The following is a 20,228-nucleotide window of genomic DNA, read 5'->3' on the forward strand; positions in this document are numbered from 1 at the left end:
ATCTAAGTTGGGGCTTAAAAGCTCTGTGGTTTTGGTAGATGTGTGACCGATAGGCGCTAAAACATCTATTTGTTTTCCCACACCCATTAAGTCCACAGGTAATTAGAAATGTGGTTCATGCTGGTGATAGAGGCCAATATGTGTGAGTCGTCTGGACACAGAGAAAGTATGCTCGTTGCAAAGTGGACAATTGAAGAGAGTTGGCATTCTTCAGAAAGATTGTGAACCTTGGAATGATGGGATGGAATCATGGAGATCATTGGTACTCAGCCACTTGCAGACATCTTCAAGGGACCAGTCTTCCACAGCCACACTCAAATAAAAGTTGACACATAGCGCAAAAGTGAAATGTATTAGTGTTGAGGCTAAAACAAAACCTATCCCACTCTTTCCAGACAACCACCTTTCCTCCTAATTTGTATTTCTGGTTGTTCCATAACGAAGCAGAGCTTGTCAGGAAAGGTGAAGATGTCTGTCTCTTATTTATCTGACGCCATATTATGGGACATTATGGGATTCTGCAGTCCCACATTTAAGTGTTGACTCAGATAATATGATGCTCCAAATGGGGCATTAATTTATTCTTCCATGTCAACCCAAATTGGCCTATTAGAGTTCTCAATAAAGATAGTCTATTTGGGCAGTTATAAAGGCTTCTTGCTATAATTACATGTTAGGGAGCTTTAATCCTCCCTTCTAAGTCTTTACCTGTAATCTAGCTTGGTTCATCCTGGCCCTTTTAATAGTCCAAATGAATCATTTTGTCTATGGTGTTAAAGGTGTAGGCAGGTATGGACAGTGGAAACATGCTGATGATGTAATTCAGTTTAGGAGCTTTAACCATCTTCATAACATGTGGCCTACCCCACAATGAGATTTGTACCTTGTCCCAGTTCTTCAACTGGAGTTGAATTTTGTTCAAACACTGTATTGATTGATTGATTGACTGCAAATACATTCATTCACCATTCAGTTAGTGTTGGAAAAGACAAAGGAATTACACAGAACACACTATAATCAAACTGTATTGACTGATTGATTCACTGTAAATACATTCATTCACTATTCAGTTAGTACTGGATTGACAAAGGAGTAACACAGAACACACTATAATCACACTTCAAATACATCCAAATACTTTATAGAGGCTAACCTGTTAGTAGATCCATAGTGAGCTTTAAACATTGTCTTGCTTTGGTCTGAAATACAGAGGACAGAACAATCCGCCCCAATACACCAACCTGAAAGACATCAATTAGACACAAACACAACATAAACAACATGAGTATTCAATATCAAATGCATCTAACTAATCTGATCTGCTTTATGTATTCTTCTTTTTGTCAAGTCGAACATAATCTACATTGGGTCATCTGTGTGTGTGTGTGTGTGTTTCTGTTTTACCTGTTCGTGGTGGTTGATACATTTCTCTATCAGAGCTCACAGCTCCCAAACTCTCCACCACTTAACTGGACAGGGGCAGGATAAGCCAGGTACTAAAGGGAGGAGGATGGAAGGAGATGGTGAGAAAGTATATCATGGGTTTAAATGACTACAATTTCTCAATATTGAGTCTAGCTAGCTAAAGTTAGCTAACGTTACAGTAACTTTAACTAGCTAGCTACTGTAGCTAACGTTAGCTAAAACGTACCAACATTTATACAACAATTACCAGCTAACATTACAGGCTATAGCTTGGCTAGCTAATGAAAAACCAAGAGTACATTACATCATGTATTGTTTTTTAGTAATTTGATAGTAGTTTGATGAATTATTATCTTAGCTAGCGAATAGCTAAGGTTCACTCACCTTTCACGTCAATCCGTTGCAAGTCATCTCTTATTGGTCGCGTCTCTCCAACCATCCGCGCGCTTCCCGCTTCCAGTTGTCTTTTGACCAACGGTCTCAATTTGAATTCTACGCTCGAGGGCGCTGCTGGTTCCAAAACGAACCCCTCTTTTGAAGAGGCTTCTTCAAAGAACCCCTGTGTCACGCCCTGGCTCGGGGGACTCTAGTATGTTGAGCCAGGGTGTGAGTTTTCATGGGTTTATGTTCTAGTTGTGGTATATCTATGTTGGCCAGGGTGGCTCCCAATCAGAGATGGCTGTAGCTCGTTGTCTCTGATTGGGAGTCATACTTAGGTAGCCGTTAGGCATTCATTATTTGTGGTTTCTTGTTCCGTGTTGGTTTGTGTATGTAACCAGGGACGTCACGTTTTCGTTTTGTTGTTTTGATCGTGTGATCATTCAAGTTTAATAAATATGTTTGCATTCAACGCTGCGCCTTGGTCCTCTCTGGTAGACGATCGTGACACCCTGAAGTCTACAACGGTTCAACAACGAGCTGATGGCAGAGTATAGGCTTGGAAATTAATCTTAAGGTATATTTTTTACCTTATATTATCCTAAAGGATACTACAGGAAGCTTTTCTTTTAAGACTGTAGTTCACTTTTACTCATTTATCTGCAAAACCATGCCTTCCGAGTTGTAAAGGGGTGGCCAGCCACATAATTAGTTTTAAAAGTCTACCATGACAACAACTATCCCATTGACTATATCCAGTAATAGTTTCTTATTGTTCTAGTTAAGATCTCACAACACAGTTACGCTACTACAATTAAGGCATAAGACATAAGTATATATCATTTGAAAATGCAGACAAAATTGGCTTGAACTTGTCGTGTAATAACAATTTTGAAAAACACTAAAAAGAATATGTATTCTCCCAAGGTCAATACTTCAAAAAATTATGATTCATAAAATGTTTGTCCTCTGTAGTTGTGTGTTTTTCTTTTTTTGCTGAAATCCATACTTTTTCATTAAACGTTAATGAAATTCAACCACCGACTTTTTGCTCCTTTTTTTTGCAACTGTGTCATTTGAATATCCAATGACTTAGACCAAGGGCTCCAAATACTCGTTGTCCAATCAAATCACACAATCTACAGATGGGCTGTCAACCAATCAACATTTTGCAGATCATTACAGGCATCAGTAAACACAAAATTGGGCGCATAACTTTATTGACTTGGCACATTTTCTGTCCAGAGACACTGAGAAATAACAACCAGGAAAGATAAATCATAGAAAGATATGTTTATTTTACATATTACAATAATTGTATAGCCTAGGTTTCATTTACAAACAGACACATTCATTACATTTGTTCCATTATTCACTAAATTACTTATTATTTTCAGTAAACTCTTATTCTATAACATTTATTGTTTTAACATTCACACTGCTAGTTTTACACATTATATTTATATATATATATATATATACACACTACCGTCATTTATATAAATATAATATATAATTATCAATATATAACCATATAATAGATATATAGCATTTACTATATAGACACACACACACACACACACACACACACACACACACAAACACACACATACATACAGTATTGAGAGATAGGGAGAGACAGACAGTTGTGAGGACAATATGTCTGAGAATCAATATGTAGGTTGTAGTTTAGAATGAGTTAAAGGCAGAGGAGGGTACAATCGGACAAGTGTTTTGTCCCTGACCAGTCCTCCTACTGCCAGACCACTGGATCCTGTGTCTTCATCTAAAACCTCATTTCTGTGCCGGCCGTGCTTGGCCACACTAAGAACCAAGACCCAGAAGAAGGGTAAGAAGAGGACATTGGCTGTTACACCAGCTAAGGAGAAGAAGGTGAGATTGGCTGTTACACCAGCTAAGGTGAAGAAGGTGAGATTGGCTGTTACACCAGCTAAGGTGAAGAAGGTGAGATTGGCTGTTACACCAGCTACGGTGAAGAAGGTGATATTGGCTGTTACACCAGCTAAGGTGAAGAAGGGGAGATTGGCTGTTACACCAGCTAAGGTGAAGAAGGTGAGATTGGCTGTTACACCAGCTACGGTGAAGAAGGTGAGATTGGCTGGAACACCAGCTAAGGAGAAGAAGGTGAGATTGTCTGTTACACCAGCTAAGGAGAAGAAGGTGAGATTGGCTGGAAGACCAACAAAGTCCCCTGTCCCCGAGGTGAAGAGGACACCTCCAGTCTATGGGTCTGGTCCCCTTGCCAGGGCCAGATATTACCTGGATTGCCATCAATACCTCCATGCTTTGTTTATGAGGTCACACGTGAAGAAGTACAAAGAGGACATCATCAAGAGGGAAGGTAGTAGAAGTATGTGATAAGAGTGATTGTTTTTTAGACTTGAGATTATAATTCAGTTGATATGCCATACCATATCTCTACAATGTAGGATCGTAGGTTTGTGTGATTTCTATGTACTTTCAGAGAATGTAGTTAGTGCAGGAAAAAGATGGTCCCTTGTCCCAACCGGTGGAGACAGAGGTCTTTCAGACCTTTTCCTGGAGTGAGACTCTGGCGTGGGGCAGAGGAGAAGGCACCGTTGATGACCACCTGTTAGAGGGCAACCCTTCCCCAGGCCAGAAACCTCACAGTAGACCTCATCAAAGGTAGAGAAATCACCACAATGTGAGGATTAACCCAATATCATCTTAACACTAGATGTCCAATATCAATCATTTCACAATTTCACAAATGTTGTATATAGTTGTACCGTTTCTACAAGTAAATTAGTAAAGTAAGTACGCATCTGACATGTAAGCCTTGTCCGAGACAAAAGACAAAACTAAGAGAAGAAACCTTCTAATGTCTCCTCTTTTCAGAGACGACTTTCAACGTAAGAAGCAGGACCTCCTTGACAGAGGGACATGGATGGTGCTGTCAATGGCCTTGTTCACCAGCAGGCAAAAATAAAATGAAGTTTGTACCAACATGCCTGGAGATGGAGCTGTGGAGGGGAGGATGCTGTGAGAAGATATTGTTCACTCTGAACTCCATGGCCATCTGCCTATGTTCTGATGCCACTAGAGGACATGTTAACAGGTTGAGGGTTGGCAATGATACCCAGATCATGAAGTGGAAGAAACAGGCTGAGCTAAGTGTGAGTCTTAAACATATGTAAACACAATTTTGATTCAGCCTATTTCATAATTCTATTATTTCATTGATTCCTAGGCACATTTCCTTTTACACTATCCCATTTGTGTAGAAAACATGAGTCTGTCTCATGATCTGGTAATGAGGTAGTCCTGCCTTCAACTTCAAAATCAGTGTCACCCTCAGGTCAAGAGGGCATTGTCACACCCTGGCTCTGGGACTTTATATGTTGAGCCAGGGTGTGTTCATTCATTGTGTTCTGTTTCTTTGTTTGGGTGTTCTAGGTTGTCTGTTTCTATGTTTGCCTGTGTGACTCCCAATCAGAGGCAACGAGTGTCAGCTGTCGGCTGGTTGTCTTTGATTGGGAGCCATATTTAATCTGTATGTTTTGCCTTGGGTGTTGTGGGTTTTTGTTCCGTGTTCGGTCATTGTCACCGTGGACTTCACGAGGCGTGTTTTGTTTTGTATTTAGTAACTTTAACTAATTAAAGTCATGTTTGTTTCTCATGCTGCGCCTTGGTCTACTCACTCCTACGACGATCGTGACAGAAAAACCCACCGTAAAAGGACCAAGCAGCGTGTCCAGGAGCAGGCAGACTGGACATGGGAGGAAGCGCCAGGAAAGGAGATGGAGAGGCTGGCGATGGCCCAGGTGGGCAAATCGTGGTCCTGGGAGGACATGCTCGGGGACAAGGGACCTTGGGGTAGGATCAAGGCCCTGGCGAGAGAGGAGCAGCGGCGTCAGCAGTGCCATCGTCGGACGGACGAGAGGCACCCCCAATAATTTTTTAGGGGGGGGCACACGGCATGGGCGACTGGGCAGCAGGAGGCTGCCACAGGGCGATTTGGAGAGGAGGCCACTGGGTTTGGGGGGCCAGAAGGCAGGTTCGCGGAGCCTGGATGGAGAGCGGAACCAACTTCCCGTGCTCAGGCATGGCAGCATGGGACGGGGCAGGTTCCGCGGTATAAGGAGCGGCGTACTGTGCCACGAGTGGTCCGGCATAGTCCTGTACGTTCTGTGCGAGCACCCGGCACGTGTCGTGCGAAGGTGGGTATGCAGCCAGGACGGACTGTGCCGGCTCAACGCTCGTGGTCTCCAATGCCTCTCCGCGGTCCCGGATTTCCTGCTCCAGTGTCACGTGCTGTTATGCCAGTACGGGTACACAGCCCTGTACGTCCTGTGCGGATGCCACATACAGAGCGTGTGAGGGTAGGCATTCAGCCAGGACGGGTGGTGGCCGCTCTTCACTCCAGGTCTCCTATCCGTCTCCACAGCCCGGTTCGGCCTGTCCCAGCTCCACGCACCAAGCCTACAGTGTGCGTCGCCAGCCCAGCCCGGCCTGTCCCTGCTCCACGCACCAAACCTACGGTGTGCGTCGCCAGTCCAGCCCAGCCTGTCCCTGCTCCACGCACCAAGCCTACGGGTGGTCGCCCAGCCCAGCCCGGCCTGTCCCTGCTCCACGCACCAAACCTACGGTGTGCGTCGCCAGCCCAGCCCGGCCTGTCCCTGCTCCACGCACCAAGCCTACGGGGTGCGTCGTCAGCCCAGCCCGGCCTGTCCCTGCTCCACGCACCAAACCTACGGTGTGCGTCGCCAGCCCAGCCCGGCCTGTCCCTGCTCCACGCACCAAGCCTACGGGGTGCGTCGCCAGCCCAGCCCGGCCGGTCCCTGCTCCACGCACCAAACCTACGGTGTGCGTCGCCAGCCCGGCCCGGCCTGTTCCTGCCACTCGCACCAAGCCAGGGGTGCGAGTCGCCAGCCTGGTCCAGCCTGTTCCTGCCACTCGCATCAAGCCAGGGGTGCGAGTCGTCAGCCTGGTCCAGCCCGTTCCTGCTACTCGCACCAAGCCAGGGGTGCGAGTCGTCAGCCTGGTTCAGCCCGTTCCTGCTACTCGCACCAAGCCCGGGGTGCGAGTCGTCAGCCTGGTAAGACCGGTCAGCTGCTCCACAACGGAGCGTAAGCAATCCGCTCCGTCAATGTCCAGTCCAGATCCAGCCAGCGGGGTCAGACCGGACCAGGGGCGCTACGGGGAGTTATGGAGGGTGGTGGTCAAGGCCGGAGCCGAGCCGCCTCCGAGGAGGAATGCCCACCCAGCCCTCCCCCGGTTTGGGGTTTTGTTAAGACGCGGTCGCAGTCCGCGCCTTTAGGGGGGGTACTGTCACACCCTGGCTCTGGGACTTTATATGTTGAGCCAGGGTGTGTTCATTCATTGTGTTCTGTTTCTTTGTTTGGGTGTTCTAGATTGTCTGTTTCTATGTTTGCCTGTGTGACTCCCAATCAGAGGCAACGAGTGTCAGCTGTCGGCTGGTTGTCTCTGATTGGGAGCCATATTTAATCTGTATGTTTTCCCTTGGGTGTTGTGGGTTTTTGTTCCGTGTTCGGTCATTGTCACCGTGGACTTCACGAGTCGTGTTTTGTTTTGTATTTAGTAACTTTAACTAATTAAAGTCATGTTTGTTTCTCACGCTGCGCCTTGGTCTACTCACTCCTACGACGATCGTGACAGGCATTACCTCTTGGTCTAATGGTCAAGACACTGTTTTTTCCCATGGGACACCTGGGTACAGATCCCGCCCATGAAATGTGCACACTTCTCCCAATGCACCATTCCACTGATTCCACCAGTGTAGTGTTTTTTTGCAAACAGCAACGGTGTTGTTAGAGCCGATTTGGGCATATTTTGTATAAAAGACTGAACATACTGAGCTCCATGTACATTTGTGTAAATATATTAAATATTAATGTATATGATGAAATATTAGGTACGTACCTTTATGATTTATTTACCGGATTGAGATATATTCATTTGTTATTAGTGTAACTCAGTTTTGGCCCCCCCTCTGCCCATTCATTGTACTGTGTTAATTGTGTTAGTATAAAGACAGGAAGTTGGGCCTTCGGGGAGGAGTCCTTGCTAGATGCGGGAGCGGTATAGTTTTTTGACCATATAGACATACAGAAATACAGACAGACAGGTCATATTATATTATGTATTTGCATTTCAAGTAATCTCTGCTTTAAGTTGATTGGAGAATACCTTTTTGTTAGATAAGAAGAATAAACATTTTTGTTGCACTATATCCCTGGATCTCATTGAATGATTGGCCGTTTGGAAACGTTGAGTGTGGACTGTATGCGTCCGAAACAACCCCGCTTCAGGCTAGGGCAGTGGCTATGGTAAAGAGGAAAGGAAGCCACTACAGGTGTAATGCCCCTTTCGTCTTAAACCCGGGTCTCCCTGCCCTTAGGCAAACAAATATATTGTAGTGAATTCAGGGGGAAGCCCCAAACGGGTTTTGAACCTGGGTCCATCAACTCTCAAGCCAACACCTTAAGCGTGTTAGGTTCTAAATGAACCTAGTTAAACTCAGGGACGTTTAGTAAAGCTCAAACCAAGTTTATTCACCCATTGGATCATGCAGCTGCATAAGACAAAGAACATGTTCACACAAGCACTGGTATTTAACCCTTTCTCCTATGCTGAGCCCCTCCTTCCACATCTGAACAGCCAATACACCTCTGTTGCTATCCAGAAGATGAGTGATATATGTTCTTCCTCACTTCATCTAACCTGACCTCTGCCCAAGTTGCTCACTCCTCCCCAACTCACGGCTGTCATGTTGACTTGTACCAGACTGTGTCTCTTCTCCTCCCATAGGATCCCTGATGACTAACAATAACATATCCTGACAGATCCTGACAGAATAGAGACATTTAGTTAAACAATCACCATCCACCTGAGTTCACCCTCCCAACCCCCCATTATATATATTTATATACACATGTACACACACACACAACTGTCCAGCTATCAGCTAGCTGGCAATTAGGTGTCCAGCCAGTGAGTAGCTTCTCCATAGCAAATAAAAAATAAAGAACATGATCGCAAAAATGTATTGTGTGATAATATTTCAGGGGGTCCAAGCTTGTTGTCACAGGGGCACTGCTCCCCCCAGAACCGCTAGTGTCTCACAGCCCTTCTTCGGCCTCGGTGGATGCTAGCTCGGAAGAAGCACCAGCATGGTTCAGAATGGTGATGGACAAGGGTATAACTAAAATCCAAGAGACACTTTCTGAACGCCTCAGCAAAATTGATGTGCTGGTCCACGAAGACCAGAACGTCACAAAGGGAACAAGTGACAAAGTTACAAAAAGACCATGCTGACCAACAGGCTGCCATCCTGGACGTCCGCGAGGAAGTGGATCAAAAGCACTAGAAGTTGGAAGACGCCATCTCTAAACTCGAGGAGAAATTAGAGTCTTACGTAAATGTCCAAAAGTGCTCGTATTTGAGATTTCAAGGTTTCCGGGAGGGCGTGGAGGGAAGAGACACCATCTCATTTCTACAGGAATGGATTCCCAAAATTCTGGATCTACCCCCTTCCGCGCACCCACTGGAAATGGAGAGGGCCCATCGCACCCTACGGAGGCGGCTCCCTGGCCAGGTTGCACCCAGGGCATTTGTCGTTACATTTCTACGGTACCAGGACACTGTCCGCATCCTCTCTGCTGCCCGAGCAAAGGGAGAGCTCAAGTACGGAGATGCCAGAATCATGATCTTTCCGGATCTTTCTCCCATACTACACAAGAGGAGGATGGCTTTCTCCCCACTGAAGAGGCTTCTGCGGCAGGCTGGCTCGGCATACGGCCTGCTGCTACCCGACGACTTTGTGGACGTAAACCAAGAATGGTGAGCGCACATTTGACTCTGTGAAGATGGCTGAAACATACATGAGGAAAGAACTCCCTGACTTGTTCCCGTCTACTACATCAGGAGGAACTGTTTTTGAACTTGGATACAGTGGATAGGGAACTGTTAGAACATGAGGATAGAACCAAATGACTCATAGGATCGGCTGGCTGGCTGGCTAGATGGCTAGCGCCATAATGACAGGCCAGGTAAATTTGTATCATAGCTAATGTTGACTGCGCTATTTAGCCAGCTCGCTAAGTTTACCAGTTAACCTTTAGAGTCTGGAGGGCGTTTATGGAACGTTTGGGGGTCTCGATTAGCCTTACCTCAGGTTTTCACCCTGAGAGTAATGGGCAGGTGGAGAGAGTAAACCAGGATGTGGGTAGGTTTCTGAGGTCCTATTGCCAGGACCGGCAGGAGGAGTGGTCGGGGTATATCCCCTGGGCAGGGATAGCACAAAACTCACTCCGCCACTCCTCCACTAATCTTACGCCTTTCCAGTGTGTGCTGGGTTATCAGCCGGTCCTGGCACCCTGGCATCAGAGCCAGATCGAAGCCCCTGCGGTGGATGAGTGGTTTCGGCACTCGGAGGAAACCTGGAACGCTGCGCATATCCATCTGCAGCGGGCTATCAGACGGCAAAAGGCGAGCGCCGATCGCCACCGCAGTGAGGCTCCGGTTTATGCACCGGGAGATCGGGTCTGGCTCTCGACCTGAAACCTGCCCCTTCGCCTGCCCTGTCGGAAGCTGGGTCGGCTGTTTGTGGGGCCATTTAAAGTCCTGAGGAGATTGAACGAGGTATGTTATAGGTTACAACTGCCCATTAATTACCGCATTAACCCCTCGTTCCATGTGTCTCTCCTCAGGCCGGTGGTAGCTGGTCCACTCCAGGAGAATGAGATACGAGAGGCTCCTCCGCCCCCACTAGACATTGAGGGGGCTCCGGCATACTCAGTCCGTTCCATCTTGGATTCGAGGCGTCGGATGGGGGGTCTGCAGTATCTTGTGGAGTGGGAGGGGTACAGTCTGGAGGAACGGTGCTGGGTCCCTAGGAGGGACATCCTAGATCCCTCCCTGTTGAGGGATTTCCACCGGAGTCATCCGACTCGCCCTGCTCCGCGTCCTCCTGGCCGTCCCCGAGTCAAGGGGGGGGGGTACTGTCACGGATTCAGCCGAGGCTGCTCCTCCTCCTTGCTCGGCCAGGCTTCGGCGTTCGTCGTCCCCAGAGTACTAGCTGCTGCCGATCGATGTTTTCGGTTTTTGTCTTGTTTGGTCTTTATTGTTTACACCTGTTTCCTATTATGTTGGATTGTATTCCCTATATTTACCCATGTCTCTCATTTGGTTATTTTGTGTGTGATTGTTCGTTTGTCATTCCGGCAGTTCCTTGTAAGTACGGGTCGTTGTGTTTTCCTCCCTGTTTTGGAGGTTTGTTGTTTTGCATGTTGTATTCAGTAAAGAACGTTGCCAGCCGCTCTGTGTGCATTTGACTTCTCTACACGTCACTTGACAATAATCTTCAATTTAGAATGCGATTACTTTAATCAGCTGTGTTTGCTAGGGATGGGGGAAAAGTGTGACACCCCGAGGATTGGAGTTACCCATCCCTAGTAGCTGAAAGGCCAGGCGGTTCTAGTGTTAAGGACTGGTAGATGGGTGTTGCTCATGCATTCACTCATGCTGACCGGCTCCAGTACTTTGTTCTTGACTAAAGCGTCCAAGTCAGCCTTGACTTTTGGTCTGATAGCATAATGTACATGTCCTGCGTTCAGAAACATTGGTTTGCTGTCTGGCTTAATGCTAAGCTTCCCTGTAATGTCGTTCATACTACCCAGCTGTCCATTAAAGACTTCTCCATGTTTCTTTAAGATGGCAGGTAGATCTGTGTCTCCATGTGTCATTGTATGCACTGATGGCCAGTCCAGTGTGATTTTCTCCAACTATGAACATCCCAGTAGTGATGCATAGTCTCCTTTCACAACATAGAGGGGCAGCTTTTCAGTTTGTCTGTTTACCTGAACTGTGACATCAGTGATGCCTCTCACAGCGACAGATTCACCTGTGTAAGTCTTTAACACGAGGTGCGCTGGTTGAAGTGGAAGGTGTTTCAGTGTCTTTTTTCGGACACAAGAGATACAGCTGCCCCTGTGTCAATCTCCATACCCACCGGCTGTCCCTCTAGCAAGGGAGACATGGTAGCCGTGCGGCCCGCCAGGAAAGGTCAGGATTTTCAGTGTAACTTCCTGGTCTGATGAGTCACTCACCTCAGTGTTCTCTTACTCAACAGTGTGAACAAGTCTATTTGTCTTTCGTTGGAATGTCTGTTTCTTGTTTTCTGTTTTTTCTGTTCTCTGTTCTCTTTTTGTTTCTGGAGGCTTGTTCGATGTGGCCCTTTTTACCACAGGCTGGACAATCCATGTCCTTCCACCAGCATGTAGAAGCCTGATGTCCCTTTTTACCACAGGCTGGACAATCCATGTCCTTACACCAACATGTAGAAGCCTGATGTCCCTTTTTACCACAGGCTGGACAATCCATGTCCTTCCACCAGCATGTAGAAGCCTGATGTCCCTTTTTACCACAGGCTGGACAATCCATGTCCTTCCACCAGCATGTAGAAGCCTGATGGCCCTTTTTACCACAGGCTGGACAATCCATGTCCTTCCACCAGCATGTAGAAGCCTGATGTCCCTTTTTACCACAGGCTGGACAATCCATGTCCTTCCACCAGCATGTAGAAGCCTGATGTCCCTTTTTACCACAGGCTGGACAATCCATGTCCTTCCACCAGCATGTAGAAGCCTGATTTCCCTTTTTACCACAGGCTGGACAATCCATGTCCTTCCACCAGCATTTGGAAGCCTGATGTCCCACCTTGCCTGTCAGGAGGTCAGTATGATGCGGTAGGACGAAGTCAGGCGCAGGACACAGAGCTAATCGAAAACGTACTTTACTCGTAGGTAACGTACATAACATAACCTCCACGCAGGGAGGAAACAAACCCGCTCACCAGACGACAACCAAACATGAACAAACACGCACAAAACACACTGGGAGGCAGAGGGTTAAATAGGGAAGGCATCAATACATAATGGGAACCAGGTGTGAACATTAAAGACAAAACAAGTAGAACACAGAAACTTAGATCGGTAGCCGATGAACGCCGAAGCCTGCCCGAGCAAGGAGGAGGAGCCTCGGCTGAAACCGTGACATTGCCACAGTGGAAGCATGTGACTTGATTTCCCGGTCTCTGATTTTCAGTTGAAACTCTGTGATCAACTTTTTATTTACTTGAAAGGAACACAGACAAGAACAAATAGCAGCAGGAATGGTTATACAGCTAGAGACACAATACTGTTAAAATATATATCAGAACAAATAGCAGCAGGAATGGTTATACAGCTAGAGACACAATACTGTTAAAATATATATCAGAACAAATAGCAGCAGGAATGGTTATACAGCTGGAGACACAATACTGTTAAAATATATATCAGTATATTATGGAAACGAGTTATTGCAGATAAATACAATTATAATAAACTACATATACAATCACCCACCTCAGCTGCATCAACCCACCCTCCAACCCCTCCTGGGACCACCCCAACCCACCCTCCAACCCCTCCTGGGACCACCCCAACCCACCCTCCAACCACTCCTGGGACCACCCCAACCCACCCTCCAACCCCTCCTGGGACCACCCCAACCCACCCTCCAACCCATCCTGGGACCACCCCAACCCACCCTCCAACCCCTCCTGGGACCACCCCAACCCACCCTCCAACCCCTCCTGGGACCACCCCAACCCACCCTCCAACCCTCCTGGGACCACCCCAACCCACCCTCCAACCCCTCCTGGGACCACCCCAACCCACCCCTCCAACCCCTCCTGGGACCACCCCAACCCACCCTCCAACCCTTCCTGGGACCACCCCCAACACACCCTCCAACCCCTCCTGGGACCACCCCAACCCACCCTCCAACCCTCCTGGGACCACCCCAACCCACCCAACCTGATCTCCATTAAAATAAATACTAAATCAAGGTACACATTTGCACAAAAATGATAATTAACGGTCAATCTGTTGGGTAAAACCCACTACAGGAGTTATTTTATGGTTTCAGCTGCAATTCTTGTTTGGCTAGCCCCATGGATCCTAGCAGTGGATAGTTCTAAATAAATGATATCTATAAAAGTGCTGATCCAATGAGGTGTGGTGGTTGCCATCTTAGTTCCAACATCTTTTTAGCTGCTGTCCAACCTGACAACATTATACGTCTTTGCTGTAATGACAGTGGTGAATTATCATTCAGTAATAACAGTTTGGGGGAACAAGGTACGAGGATACCTCTTTCCAAAACATGTCCCCTGGTCACTCCCAGTACATATGATTAAAGGAGCCCAAGGCACCTTGATTACATAGATCACACAGAGGAGCGGTTGTGATTTCTATTAAATGATGTTTTCTAGGTGGAAGGAATGAGATTAAAATGTATCAGCTGGTGATTAGGATTGTTAGATGAACCCACTAAGTTCCTGATGAACTCAACTGGTGAGCCTCTTTAGCAGCTAGTTCCATGGACACACTGATTTCAATGTCCTTTGCCAAGGTCAGATGACTTTCAGTCAACAGTCTCTTTTGTGTAGCTTCACTCCGTAGCCCACATACTAGTCTGTCTCTAATGATGTCATTTAGAACAGCATTAAACTCAGTGTTCTGGTAGTTTCTTTAATGCAGCAGCAAACATTGTTACTGATTCTCCCTCTTCCTGATGTCTCCTGTGGAACCTGAACCTTTCAGTATTAACTAGTGGTTCTGGTGAAAAATGTCCTTTAAGTATCTCCACAATATCCCCATACGTCTTATTACCTGTTCTGTCTGGCTGTAGCAGGCTGCCTAGTAAATTAAATGTATTTGGCCCCATTACACTAAAACATGTAGGCACAATGTTGTCCTCATCCATGTCATTTACAAGAACAAAATATTCAAACTGTTCTGTATATGAGCTCCACTGCTCAATACTTTCATCAGACTGTCCAATGTTTCCAACAATTCCAATAATGTTTTGTTTCTCAATAAGCTCCCGATTGTCAATCACTTCAATATTGTCCTCAACCACAGCAATATTTTCCTCAGTCACGTGATCTTCATTCACTTCACTCACTGATGTTTCCTCCTAAGTTCGCTCATTTAGCAGATTTAATTAAAAGGTTTGTCTTCACAGTTTAATAAATGTCCTTTCCTTTAATCACTGTATGTTCCTCCCTTTTTAATCACGTTGTTTTCCCACTCCGATGTCCGTCTCGAGTCCTTTTCTGCCGTCCATGACGATGTTAACTCCAGTGGTGGAAAAAGTCCCCAATTGTCATACTTGAGTAAAAGTAAAGATACCTTCATAGAAAATGACTCAACTAAAAGTGAAAGTCACCCAGTAAAATACTACTTGAGTAAAAGTCTAAAAGTATTTGGTTTTAAATATACTTAGGTATCAAAAGTAAATGTAATTGCTAAAATATACTTAAGTATGAAAAGTAAAAGTACAAGTATAAATAATTTCAAATTCCTTACATAAAGCAAACCAGACGATTTCCTTGTTTTTTAAATTTACGTTCAGCCAGAGGCACACTCCAACACTCAGACAATTTACAAACAAAGCATTTGTGTTTACTGAGTCCCCCAGATCAGAGGCAGTAGGGATGTTCTCTTGATAAGTGTGTGAATTGGACCATTTCCTGATATGCTAAGCATTCAAAATGTAACGAGTACTTTTGGGTGTCAGGGGAAAATGTATGGAGTAAAAAGTATATTATTTTCTTTAGGAATGTAGTGAAGTGAAAGTAAAAGTAGTCAAAAATATGAATAGTAAAGTCAAGTGCATATACCCCCAAAAAACTACTTAAGATGTACTTTAAAGTATTTTTACTTAAGTACTTTACACCACTGGTTAACGCTCTTTCTTAGCTAGCTCGACTATGCACTTGCCTCTGCTAGCAATACACTGTGCTAACATTAGCCTAGACTGTACCACAGAAAATAACAGTTTTAAACAGTTGTAAAAACACACTTCTTCCAGACAGAATAGTTCCTGTAGATTCAGACTTACTCATCACCAATCTTTTGTTATGTCTCGTGGGTTTCATAACCACGTCTGTATAACAATTCAATAATGATGAGACAGGAGACAGGAATCAGTTCAACCATTTATCTGGAACGTGATCATCTCAACACATACAAACCCCCATGATGATCTGCAGCACAACCCCAATTTACAACAAATACATAGATAAGTAAATGGACACGAAACAAAACTCATAGAGGAATTTAAATGTTCAGTTGTAGAAAGTAGGGCCATGGGATAGGGTCAGAAAGGTCAGTATGTTTGATAACTGGTTACAGAGGTGACATAACAAGCATAAGGTCCATTATAACACAGTGAAGTAGAGGTGGGAGCTAAAAGCAGACATGGACAGTGAGACGGTGTGAGGAGGTCAGGGGTGAAACACTAGATCAGGACAGGTAGAAATGGCAGGGCTGGAAATAGACACAGAGACACATTCTGATCATGGCTCAGACCTGACCTGAGACACCCAAACAGAAGATGCCATAGCAAAGTCCTGTCCAGTAGGCTATATGGGATTTCCTTTCATCAAAATACAACACATGGAAATGTGTCCAGTGTGTGTGTGTCCAATGTGTGTGTCCAGTGTGTGTGTGTGTGTCCAGTGTGTGTGAGTGTGTATCAAGTGTGTTTGTGTGTGTGTGTCCAGTGTGTGTGTGTATCCAGTGTGTGTGTGTGTCCAGTGTGTGTGTGTGTGTCCAGTGTGTGTGTGTGTGTCCAGTATGTGTGTGTGTGTGTGTCCAGTGTGTGAGTGTGTATGTCCAGTGTGTGTGTGTGTGTGTCTAGTGTGTCCAGTGTGTGTGTGTGTGTGTGTCCAGTGTGTGTGTGTGTGTGTGTGTCCAGTGTGTGTGTGTGTGTGTCCAATGTGTGTGTGTGTGTGTGTGTGTCCAGTGTATGTGTGTTGGTCCAGTGTGTGTGTGCGTATGTGTGTGTGTGTGTTTGTGTGTGTCCAGTGTGTGTGTGTGTGTCCAGTGTATGTGTGTGTCCGGTGTGTGTGTGTCCCGTGTGTGTGTGTGTGTGTGTGTGTCCAGTGTGAGTTTGTCCAGTGTGTGTGTGTGTCCATTGTGTGTGTTTGTCCAGTGTGTGTGTGTGTCCAGTGTGTGTGTGTGTCCAGTGTGTGAGTGTATCCAGTGTGTGTGTGTGTCCAGTGTGTGTGTGTCCAGTGTGTGTGTGTGTCCAGTGTGTGTGTGTCCAGTGTGTGTGTGTGTGTTCAAAGTGTGTGTATGTGTACAGTGTGAATGTGTCCAGTGTGTGTGTATGTCCAATGTGAGTGTGTCCAGTGTGTGTGTTTGTCCAGTGTGTGTGTGTGTCCAGTATGTGTGTGTTTGTGTACAGTGTGTGTGTGTCCTGTGTGTGTGTGTGTGTGTGTGTATGTCCAGTGTGAGTGTGTCCAGTGTGTGTGTTTGTCCAGTGTGTGTGTGTTTGTGTGTGTCCATTGTGTGTGTGTGTGTGTGTGTTTGTGTGTGTCCAGTGTGTGTGTTTGTCCAGTGTGTGTGTGTGTGTGTGTGTGTGTCCAGTGTGTGTGTGTGTGTCCAGTGTATGTGTGTGTGTGTGTGTGTGTGTCCAGTGTGTGTGTGTGTGTCCAGTGTGTGTGTGTGTCCAGTGTGTGTGTGTGTGTATGTGTGTTCAGCGTGTGTGTGTGTCCAGTGTGTGTGTGTGTGTGTGTGTGTGTGTTTGTGTATGTGTGTCCAGTGTGTGTGTGTGTGTGTGTGTGTGTGTGTGTGTGTGTCTAGTGTGTGTATGTGTGTGTCCAGTGTATGTGTGTGTGTGTGTGTCTGGTGTGTGTGTGTGTGTGTGTGTCCAGTGTGTGTGTGTGTGTGTGTGTGTGTGTGTGTGTGTGTGTGTGTGTGTGTGTGTGTGTGTGTGTGTGTGTGTGTCTAGTGTGTGTATGTGTGTGTCCAGTGTATGTGTGTGTGTGTGTGTCTGGTGTGTGTGTGTGTGTGTGTGTCCAGTGTGTGTGTGTGTGTGTGTGTGTGTGTGTGTGTTTGTTTGTGTCCAGTGTGAGTGTTCAGTGTGTTTGTGTGTCCAGTGTTTGTGTTTGTCCAGTGTGTGTGTGTGTGTGTGTCCAGTGTGTGTGTGTGTGTGTCAGTGTTACCATGGTTATTATTTACAGGGACACTGAGGAGTCAACATCAACCCCAAACCCTGGATAGAGGGGCTCAATGAATGTGGAGTGGAATGTGTACAGGTGGGTCAGTGTGTCAGAGGAGACTCTGTAGAAGGACAGAGTGCCGGCTGGCCAGTCCAGATACACTCCTACTCTGTGGGAGCTGGAGGAGGGGACGTCTATGGTAGTGGACTTATCATTGTGACAGGCAGAGTAACTGTTGTCAGAGCAGAACAGATTCCAGGACTTGTCATTCCATCCAATCCTACAGTCACCACCCCATCCTCTCCTGCTGATTCCTTTATATGTCACTCCTATATCAGCCATGTTCCCACTCCACTCTACCTCCCAGTAACAGCGCCCAGTCAGACCCTCTCTACACAGCACCTGTCTATAGACCTCAAATCTCTCTGGGTGATCAGGATACGGCTGCTCCTCTCTCCTACCTGTCACCTTTCTGTTCTCCTCAGACAGAGAGAGGAATCTGTTTACTGTGTTTGGGTCCAGTGTGAGATCACAGACATCTGATGGATGAAACCAGACACAATATTAGAAATCATCATCATTCACATTAGAATGTTAACTCACTTTTCACTAGTTCATTTAATGTAGATGTTTCTAGGTATCAAAAGGAGAAGTTAAGGTAACTTGAGACTTGTTGAATGATCATATGTTAAACTGTATGGTAATATAAAACACACTTATTCCCATTAATTACACACACACACACATCCTGAACACACACTCTCACAAACACACACACTGAACACACACACACACACACACACACACACACACACAAAACACACACATCCTGAACAAACACATACACACACACACACACTGAACACACACACACACACACATCCTGAACACACACACACACACACACACACACACATCCTGAACACACACATTTATAAAGTAACATGAACACGCCATACATACACAGACACACACATTGTCAAAGCAACTCTTTGTAAACTTTGTTGTCCCTGATTTGTGCTTCTGTAGAACTACAGCTGATATTTAATATGACCAAGTAAGTAATGATGGTGGTCTTTGACTTTGACTTCACTTGAATTAAGACTTATTCTTAGTCATATTCTTCACAGCAGTCAACACTCACATTTTCTAAGTCCAGGTTTCATTGTGTTCTCTCCACCATGTTCCACACTGTAGCGGTAAGCAGAAGAACAGACAGTCATTGAGGGATACATCTGAACTCACACACACACACACACACACACACACACACACACACACACACACACACACACACACACACACACACACACACACACTGGACACACACACACACACATTCAGCGTGTGTCCAGTGTGTGTGTGTGTCCAGTGTGTGTGTGTGTGTGTGTGTGTGTGTCCAGTGTGTGTACTGATACAAATGCACACACAAACACACACACACACACACACACACACACACACTCACACACACACAGGACAAACGGTGGTAAGAATAATTGTCTGTGTGTATGTCCAGTGTTTGTGTGTGAGTGTGTCTAGGGTGTGTGTGTCCAGCGTGTGTGTGTTCAGTGTGTGTGTTTGTGTGTGTGTATGTGTGTGTGTCCAGTTTGTGTGTGTCCAGTGTGTGTGTGTCCAGTGTGTGTGTGTGTGTGTGTGTGTGTGTGTGTCTAGTTTGTGTGTGTCCAGTGTGTATGTGTCCAGTGTGTGTGTGTCTAGTGTGTGTGTGTGTGTGTTTGTGTGTGTGTCCAGTGTGTGTGTTTGTGTGTGTGTATTTGTCCAGTGTGTGTGTGTCCAGGATGTGTGTCCAGTGTGTGTGTGTCCAGTGTGTCTGCGTCCAGTGTGTGTGTGTGTCAAGGATGTGTGTGTGTTTGTGTGTTTGTGTGTGTGTGTGTGTGTCCAGTGTACTTTCTGTGTTTGTGTTTGTGTTTGTCCTGTGTGTGTGTGTGTGTGTGTCCAGTGTGTGTGTGTGTGTGTGTCCAGTGTGTGTGTGTCCATTGTTTGTGTGTCCAGTGTGTGTGTGTCCTGTGTGTGTGTGTCCAGTGTGTGTGTGTGTGTGTGTCCAGTGTGTGTGTGTGTGTGTGTGTCCTGTGTGTGTGTGTGTGTCTAGTTTGTGTGTGTCCAGTGTGTATGTGTCTAGTGTTAGTGTGTGTGTGTGTCCATTGTGTGTGTGTCCAGTGTGTGTTTGTGTGTGTGTATTTGTCCAGTGTGTGTGTGTCCAGTGTGTGTCAAGTGTGGGTTTATGTCCAGTGTGTGTGTGTGTGTGTCTGTGTCCAGTGTGTGTGTGTGTGTGTGTGTGTGTCCAGTGTACTTACTGTGTTTGTGTGTGTCCTGTGTGTGTGTGTGTCCTGTGTGTGTGTGT

General features: G+C 46.0%; 1 protein-coding gene across 1 annotated transcript in view; it reads right to left on the minus strand.

The window, feature by feature from the left end:
* Positions 1-17,917: 17,917 nt before the first annotated feature.
* LOC123483543 (NLR family CARD domain-containing protein 3-like) overlaps positions 17,918-20,228 on the minus strand; it is a gene marked incomplete at both ends in the record, with an annotated part of 11,333 nt that continues 9,022 nt past the window's right edge. Inside the window, 1 exon segment of the mRNA XM_045213765.1 lies at positions 17,918-18,394. Within this exon segment, the coding sequence (XP_045069700.1) occupies positions 17,918-18,394 (477 nt within the window).

This window comes from Coregonus clupeaformis, unplaced genomic scaffold (assembly GCF_020615455.1).
Source record: "Coregonus clupeaformis isolate EN_2021a unplaced genomic scaffold, ASM2061545v1 scaf0149, whole genome shotgun sequence".
In the NCBI taxonomy this organism is placed as follows: Eukaryota; Metazoa; Chordata; class Actinopteri; order Salmoniformes; family Salmonidae; genus Coregonus; species Coregonus clupeaformis.